This window comes from Adiantum capillus-veneris, chromosome 30, assembly GCF_014529385.1.
Source record: "Adiantum capillus-veneris isolate H3 chromosome 30, ASM1452938v2, whole genome shotgun sequence".
Lineage (NCBI taxonomy): Eukaryota > Viridiplantae > Streptophyta > Polypodiopsida > Polypodiales > Pteridaceae > Adiantum > Adiantum capillus-veneris.
The window spans coordinates 37366149-37375373 of NC_140960.1; the positions used below are offsets into that span (position 1 = coordinate 37366149).

General features: G+C 45.6%; 1 protein-coding gene across 2 annotated transcripts; it reads right to left on the minus strand.

The window, feature by feature from the left end:
* Positions 1–274: 274 nt before the first annotated feature.
* On the minus strand, positions 275–2374 carry LOC147417814 (uncharacterized). 2 transcript variants are annotated; one of them, XM_086507226.1, is made up of 2 exons: positions 2044–2374; positions 275–780 (listed from the first exon to the last, which is right to left on the minus strand). In XM_086507226.1, the coding sequence occupies exons 1-2, from the start codon at positions 2189–2191 to the stop codon at positions 665–667; spliced, it is 264 nt and encodes an 87-aa protein (XP_086363352.1). In that variant the 5' UTR covers positions 2192–2374; the 3' UTR covers positions 275–664. The 2 variants fall into 2 exon arrangements, 1 of the variants encoding a protein (XP_086363352.1); XR_015187313.1 differs by having other exon boundaries at positions 658–780; positions 1865–2181.
* Between the last annotated feature and the right edge of the window lie 6851 nt (positions 2375–9225).

Sequence of the window (9225 nt, forward strand, 5' to 3'; positions counted from 1 at the left end):
TGAGGTGGCAAAAAAAGATTTGTTGAAGAATATGTCATTCTCTCTGCGAAATCACACAACACAGACCCCCTCGCCCATCACCGTTTCATGGCGGATATGCACAAAAGCAGCAACACAAACTGCGCTGGTTGGAGTTGAACCTACAATGCCGCGCGATAAGGACGGTAGTCATACCAGCTGGGCTATGCCCATCCGACATCTGTCTATTTCAAAAAAAAAAATCTATAGTAATGTCCATATGGTGTGACAAAAAACGCCCAAATCTCCCTTTTAGGGTCCTGTCCGGTGCCCGCATCTAGCAGGGCCTTAGACCCATGCCACCTGCTGCTTTTTTTATGAAGCAAAGCAGTGAATTTTTCATTAACAGGAGAATGAAGACAAAATTACATCAGGCACCTCAATTACATCTGCCACCTCAAGCTGGTGGATTCCAAAATAGGGCCATATGAGACCGACCCATCAAGACACCCAACCAATCATCCATCTAGGTTCACTTATACAAAAGACCCAATAAATGAGCTTCCTATGACATTCCAAAAGCATGTAGCAAGTTTATCATGTCCTGAATTTTTTCCATGAATTCCCCAGCTTTGGACACCTCAGCATAAGCTTCTTGAATTGCTTCCTTGTTGGCGGCCACCATGATATGTATTTCCTGCAGCTTTCATCTGTTGATCGGCAGCTCTTGTTCCTCATCAGGCAGGGAAGGAGGTCTGCATCCTGAGCAATCATGTTGTGCATATAATAGATGTTGATCTGGTTGATCTTCACCTTGTAAACCTGCAAATTGAAGTCCATAAATAGAGAACTCAGGTGGGGAGCTTGGTAAGCCTCATCAAATACATAACTATTTCTGAGTTTCCAGATTATCGACAAGAACTCTTGCTCTGGTACGATTTCAATAAGAGGAGAGGATGCCTACTGAGTCACCTAACAGCAGTTGTTTCCATGAGACGGGGGTCTTAAGAACTGACTATAGAGCTACTTACTGGGGACATGACAGAAACAGATGGAAAATAGATTTTTTGCACCTAGGGCGAATCCCCAATGAAACTCCAAGCTTCTCTCCCCCTTCTAGATGGCTTTATGGAGGGTGATCCATAGCAAGACATATTTCTTAGGTTGAATATCCTTATCCCGAATCTTCCTGAATTTGAACATCCATTGTCTTCTATTTAAACTCACATTCCATTTTCTGTTAAGAGTGACATGGAGTGGTGGACTAATGTCCCTAACTAGGAGCTGAGGATGGTGGAGCTTGAACCCCCCTTTCCATCCAAAGGCATTTAGTTGAACAGAATCCATGTGGGAGAGTTTTCACATGTCATCTTTAGGAAACATTTCCATCCTAGCTAAGATGAGAGTTAGTTCCCACGGTTGGAGACAGAACTGCAGCAACATCTCATCCCTCGTTTTCCACATGTGCTGGAGAGTCCCATAGGTCCCCGGCCCACGTGGACACTCCCTTCCTGTGACAATGGAGAGCTGACCACATCTACCGATCAATAATAGGGGTTATGGGAGCCAGAGGCCACCATATGGAGTCGAACTGTTGGACATGTATCGATTTTTTAAAGTTCCATAAGACTGTCAGGTTTGCACGTGAAGGATTCCAAGATCCCCATAGAGAGATAAGAAAATACGAGCCTCTGGCCTTGATATTAAAAGAACCAAAGAATATCGTAACCCAGGTCAGCTTCTGCAATCTATTTATCTTATCTATGGAGAACCTGTGAAGCTTCCTGAATAGGAAGGTGGCCCATTCCTGACTAGGGTCTTCGAATGCCGGGATGATGAGTTTTACCACTGATCTCTTATCTTCCTAGTTATTTAAGTTTTTCACACCCAAACCTCTCTTTGTTACCGGTAGATAGCAGACCTCCCAACAGACTTTAGAGGCTGAACTTTTGAAGGGGTTCCCAACCCAGAGGAAGTTCCTGCAATACTTCCTGATGATGCCCAAATGGAAATCAGGAGGACGCGAGCAACTGAGGAAGAAGAGCACGTATGAAGTAAGGAAGTGATTAATGACCATCACCCTACCAGCCAACCAGAGAGGCTTGGAATCCTTTCCTGCGATTGAATTTAGATATGAACCGTTCCAGAACCCAATCCCACCGTTGCTTGAGTGAAACTTTGAACTCATAGGGGATACCCAACAGCCTAAACACTTCCCCTTCCCGGAGAACATTACATCCCTACTGAAGGAGCGAGTAAGGTAGCGAGGAAATGGAGGCTCTGATGCTAGTTTTACTGTGGTTAACCCTTGATCCAGAAGCGGTAGAGACGATTTCCATGGCGTTCCAAAAGGCCTAAAGGAAATTGGATGAGATTTGCTAAAGTGGTTGCCCTATTCTAATGAAATGGATTTGTGCAGAAAGGCTTCATTAAAGAAGGCTCTATTGAACATGGAGAAGACATTGGATTTGATTACGTGTTTGTCAAGATTGACTTTGATAAAGCGTACGACCGTCTCGAATGGTCCTTCAGCCTTTGGAAAAATGGGTTTGGACCAGGGCTAGAAAAATACATTTTTCCTAACCGAAGAAAACAAGAAATTCTACCTGTTTTTAGGTCAAAGGTATTTACACTAAAACTTGTGTAAATTTGCCGGTTTTCTTCAAGGCAAGCTCAAAATATAACCGGGATTTTAAGATTTTAGCCGGTTAAAATACACTGCACCCCGGGTTTTTTTCTAACTCTGGTTTGGACCCGGGCCGGTTAGTAACCACGTTACTTTTTAGCTCAACAAGTCCATTAGACCCACGCCACCTGCTGCGTTTTTGCTAAAGCGCCAATCGGCATCTGCAATCAATCTCGCATAGTGACACACCCTAGCTTCCTTGTCAGCCACACTGCCCTACAGCCATAAGCAGTCCCGTCATCACTAGCTCTACCTGTCTATGCAACCGGCACCGTCCAACCCACTCTCCTCGTCTCCGCCACCCCAGATTGCATTCACTGCCAAAATCCTTTCTCATTTCCCATCAATTGCTCACCCCGCCCTCTTCTCTATCCTCAACAACTCTAGTCCGACTTTTCGACTCCCGACTGCCATAGCCTGCGGCACCTCTCAATCCCGACTTCAACCCCGGCCTCCTCCTGCTCCAAATACGCCTACTTCCAGTTATACTCCTCCTCGCCAACAATCCCTTGCTCAAGCCCTGCAAAGCTCCACTCGGATCTCTTGCACTCAGATCCTCTTCATCCCCCCGTACAAACTGAACCCGGCCGTGGCCTCCATCTTCCTCACGGCTCCTCTAGCTTTTGCTGCGCCAGAACCTGCACTTGCGCTCTCTTTTTTATCTGTGTAGGTTTTGTGCCATCAAAATTAACCGAAAGGATTTATATTAATTAAACTCTTGTTTGCCTACTAAGACGCTACTCACACGTAGGGCCATCTCAATATGTTGCATGTTGCTTGTATCACTGACATGATAATGGCCATGGTTAAGAAAGGAAAGCTTGATCTTCTTGACCCAGCCAAAAAGCACATCCAAGGGCAATATTAATGCTATCAATGGGTTCTAGACATTGCCTACACCATGTACACGGGTTCTAGACACTGCCTACACCATGTGTGTATGGTAAGACCACCCATAATCATGAGGAATCTCAAATCTCGAGCGAGATTTTTTGAGCAATCCCTAAAACAAGCAAGACTGGTCAAGGCACACTATACAAAACAAAAACCAAACACGATTTTTAGGTGACCTTAAGCAAAAAAAAAAAACTAAAACAACATTACACCTAATTTTAATAGTAAAACGACCGCAAATTTTTGACATAAAAAAACCCCTTGATCAAAGGTTTGGTAGAATGTTTCCATTGATGGGCTAGAATAATTGGAACCCATACAATGGCATGTTGATATTTCTCTTCTTGGAACTAGTTACTTTATTCAGATATTAAAAGCTCATTTCTACCACCATTGATCCTTGTTGGGAATAGTGGCACCATGATTCCAATGTATATAAATCTCCTATTCCTACCTCCTTACATGTAGGACCACAAGACTTACACTAAAAGAGTAAAGTTGTTGCCACTCGAACAAATCTCATGAATAAGGAGAGCCTGGGAGCTTGAGCTTCTCTTCACTTCTTCTTCTTCTTCTCCTCCTCTCTCTTGCTGTCAGGACAAGGGTCCTACGGGGCAAGGCCCAACCTAGGGGGTCAGGGACCTAGGCCAAGGGCCGGCTGGACCAGTGCGGACTGGGGATCCGCTTAGGGCAAGTGCTAGGAGCTAGCCTATATAAGAGGCGATAGGGAGGAGGATCCCAGGTTCAGTTACCCTAGGTCTTATATTGGTATCAGAGCTCAGGGGGAAGAGGGATCTATGGAGGAGGAGGAAGTCTTGCGGAGGAGGAGGAAGCCTTGCACACTTGGTTGCATGTTCTCTCTCTCTCTCTCTCTCTCTCTCTCTCTCTCTCTCTCTCTCTCTCTCTCTCTCGATGGTCGTCATGGCGTGGGCATAGTCTCTTGATTCGATAGTGGAGCCGACAGGCAGGCCGTGGGAAGCGACCCTTGCACACAAGACGAAGCAGAAGTCGACCTGCTCGGATCCGAACGCAGAGGATGGGAATGGCTTCGTGCTGCCGTGGGGGGTAATTTTCGTCACATGGACGTGCCCGGATATGGCCTGTATCGACGGCCCCGTCGGTTTTCTTGAACGCACAGTCTACTGCCACCATGCTCGCCATGCAAGCTAAGGTTACAAGTTATTTTTTTTTTAAGCCCTAAAATTGGCCATGCAAGGACGGTCACACACGGGCAAGGCCCAACGCTAAGCACCCGAGGACTAGAGGCAAGCATCCGAGGACTCGCAGGCTCTGGGAACGGGGCCGGGAGGCGTCGTAGGCTCTTCGAGCAGACTGTTTGCATTGAGGGACGAGTTCACATGCCGAGATGTCGCATGCAAAGATGGAATGTCAAGGATATTGCCATGCATAGATGCATGCATGGGGCAATGGCAGCATCCAAAGGTGGCACAGGTCTGAGGAGCTCATATGTACACGCTCTGACATGCTTGATTGCTGGAGGAAACCCGAAGCTGAGGGACTGGAAGCCAAGGTAACTTTTTAAAGTTATGTTTTGTTCTTTCACGTATGCATTTGACACAAGCAGTTATGCTTGAGTAGTCGTAGAGACGGTTATGTGTTGCTTGGGGTACACAAACTTTGCACAAGACTGCAAGTACAATGTACATTAGATGTTTTGATATCATGCACGACAAGGAATGCCCTTAGAGAAGGAATACGACCTTGTATGCTTGATATGGTATGCTTACGGTAGAACACTTGGTTGAGTCGTAGTAGATGGATGTGTGTGTCAAATTACTTCGGAATACACTGCATGTGTGTCATGGCTTCTACCCTACATGTACAACATGGACATGGCTCTCGCGGAGGGGTCATAACCATTGTGCTTGAGGAGGGTATGGCTTTGGTAGCATGATGCGGGGATGTCCTTAGTAGTTGCATATACTCTAGTCTACTCAATCAATGCATGTGTCATATTTGTAGAGCATGTTGTTGACTTGCTTGAGGCAAGTTGTAACCCTTATGCATGGGACGCGCTAGGGTAAGCCTAAGAGGTACCCTTATGCCTAACCGGTGATAGGGCCATCCTCGAGGTAACCCCTATGTCTCGGAGGCAGAAAAAGTGTGCCTAGCAGGCACCATGTTTGCCTAAGCGGCAGTCAGCATGCCTAGGAGATCATGAAGGTGTGCAGGGCATACACACATGTCTCCAAGGCAGTTATCAAGCAGAGCTTGAGGTATGCAAGGCATCAAAGCATGTGTCACATGCATGGCATGGTGATGGCATGTACGATGCAAGGACACTAGATTGTGCTACCTACTTGTGCAGGGCATGAGTAAGGTTGGACACATAAGGCTTGTCCAATGTGAGACTAGGCTCGGCGCTATGTCTCTTACTCCTTGCGCTATGTCTCTTACTCCTTATGTTGGAGAGTTGGTTCATGTGTGAAGCTTGGGCATGTGGCGACTTCGCGCGTTTTGCATATGCTATGAGCATACAAAATTTCGAAGACATAGGCAATGTGTTTGCAGGTTAATTCATATTGTAGGTTATTTCATTATGTACCAGACAGGTGTCTAGGATATATGATGGCGTCTGTGCAGATATGGCTATAAGCCGTTTTGGATCGAGTTTTTTCTTCCACATTTCATGACAACTGGTTACAGCAACGACCAGGTTAGCCAAGTTTAAGTTTTTTCCTGTTTACACTTTACTTGGCAATTACTTTCATTCTGCAAAGCAAAGTGCTTTCGAAATTTTATAGGAAGCACGGCTTCAGGGAACTCGCAAAATAGTGGATATCAGCTCATAGAATCCCTACCAATTTAAATTGTGCAAGATACTTACAGTTTTGGTTCTCATGGTTGAGGCCATCACTCTGCGCAAGAGCTTACCATTCTTTATGCAAGGCATGCTAGTGACATTGTGAGCGGGATGAAAACACACACAACGCCTCTATAACGACCCGACACACACTCTTGGAATGATACACACACACGCTATGGGGCACCACTCGGCTTACACAACACACCTGGCCGAGACAGGGAACACACCTCTGGAGTGAGAGGAGAGAGACTATCCACTTGCCCACTCCACACACACACACACACACACACACACACACACACACACACACACACACACACACCCAAAAAACTCAGCTCAAAAGAGGAGAACTTCTGATATTTAGATACAAATGAGCTTGGGCCAACACCAATGGGGCAAATAGCTCACACAATCTGGGTAAAAGATACCAGATACAATCACAAACTGGAGCAGAAACTTCGCTCATAGGAGAAACTTACACAGAAAAACAACAGGAAAAGAGTGAGGAATTTGGCAAAATGGACAGCGCCATCACGTCCGGAACGGCCCAAAACCCCACTCTACAATGTCAAAGTGCTCAAATCCGACCTCGGATGAGCAGTTTAAGGCCAAAACAGGCTCCAAAATGAGCAAAAACACACCTGCGGCTGTTCCCCCTCTCTTCTCCACGTTTTTTCTGGTCTTCTCTCAATTTTTTCAGTTCCCACACTTAGCTTTATTACTTGGGCACCCTTGGTCTTTTAGATGACCTCAAATAGACCCCGAACAGGCCAAAAACTGACCTCGCAGTGCATAGTTGTCACCCTGCTGCATCCATGCGCACACCTGGCACTCATTTCTTTTCAATAACGCGTCTCGCCACCACGTGAAGTGGCCCCAAAAAGTGGTCCTAATGATGACCTTTCTGCATAACTCTCACCAGAAAACACCCACGTTGTGTCTGTCCTCATCCGCGTGCAAATATTGACCTCGTTCGCCCTCCTGACGCCACTAGATGCCATCTGACGCACCTGCTGACCTCACGTCGTCGGCCCGCGGATAGCTTCCTCGAGAATTTTTACGCGCTACCAACTTCACTTTATTGTATAAAAAACACAATGGTACTGGTAATAGTGAAAATCGATGCACTATGTACACCCTGTCCTACCTGTACACATGTGGGCCCCACGTAACCACCTGGCTATGGAAAATGGGCAATCCTTTATTCGATGCACTATGCATGTGTATGTACATATGCGCAATCCCTTGCTCCAAAAAACTCCTGACATAATTTGCCCACCCCCTAGCCTGCTAGAGCATTCATGCTCAGCAGCAGCACTAGTAGATGCTCATTCCACCTGGATCAAAAGGCCAAAGGCATATTGCCTGATTCACAAGAAGCATCATAACACCACACCTACATTTGTTAACAATCAACCAGAATCCACCATAGGCATATTCAACTAACACATCCGCCCTGCCTGGAGTTCCAAAATCATAAATATTGCATGCCACATTCAACCCAACCGATATAGATAACTCAAGTGACTCATCGCCTGGCATCTTGGCTTCACCAGCCATAGCAACAACCTGCAAATCATGCACCCACGTAGCTAAAAGCATTGTGTGAAGGTAAAGTTGTTGATATCCAAAGCACAAAAGTATCCTCGCAGCACACATATCCCTAGCATAGGCATCCACATAGCTGAGATTGGACTCATATATGCCAAACCCCTTCTCATCATCATAAGCATACTCATCATCACACATAACTTCATCCACATCATAATCATGGCTATCACCACTATCCATAGCTTCTAGCATGGGTTCATCAGTCTCCAAGAATACAGATCTCTGCTGTACGCCACAATCATGCTCACAAATCGGTTCAATCACTGCACATACATCAAAATATGGCTTCAACACAGGCTCCACATCCAACAAATCCACAAAATGGCTCTCAACCTTGCCCTCTTCCCTAATTTCCAAGGAACTAGTATCCAAAGATACGTGCTCATCATCAATAACCTCAACCTCACACTCACACCCAGAATCACAAGGTACACAAGTAGCCAATGCATCCTCTTCAAGACTTTTCAATCCTGTATCCAAACCATTACTCACCTCTTTAGGCTCTTCCAAAAACCTGTCAACCTGCAAGACCTCTTTACGCTTCACAATAGACCTTGGGAAGAAACGAGAAACATCATAGGATAGGCTACTTTTCACCTGCTTAGGCTTAACTTCATCTTCCATGTCAAATCCATCTTGCACATGCATACCTGTACTGATACCATGTTCCTCAAGACGCTTAAACTTCCATTCCTTGTGCTTTGCAATGCATACTGCATCTTCAAAAGACTCGGGCCTCTTCAACTCAACCTCGAACCGCAACCAAGGTGACAAACCATCAACAAAAAAACTTTTCTTCAATGAATAAGCGGCGGTCTCATCCTTAAGAGCAACACACCAACGAGTCCATAAATCTGTAAAAACTTGTACATAGGCATCAACACCTTGACAAGAACCTTGCTTAAGAGCATTGAGCTCATTCCATACTGCATTTGCATCTTCAAAAACCTGGAAACGCTCTAAAAAAGCTTCTATAAACTTGTCAAGACTCAAACCATAAGAAGAAGCCACTTCTTCTTTAGCTTCCAAATCCATGAACCAAACACGGGCCTCATCTTTCAAAAGCAATCCAAATAGCCTCAAAATCTTGTCCTCATCACACATATTGTTGCTTATGCATGCCACCTCGACTTGCTCCAGAAAGTCTTCCGCATCTTCACCACTTCTTCCATGAAATTCCGGATAAGAGAAAGCCATGGCTACCCAAGTTACAATGCTTTGAGAATCCCTTCGAACACACGTGCAAGAA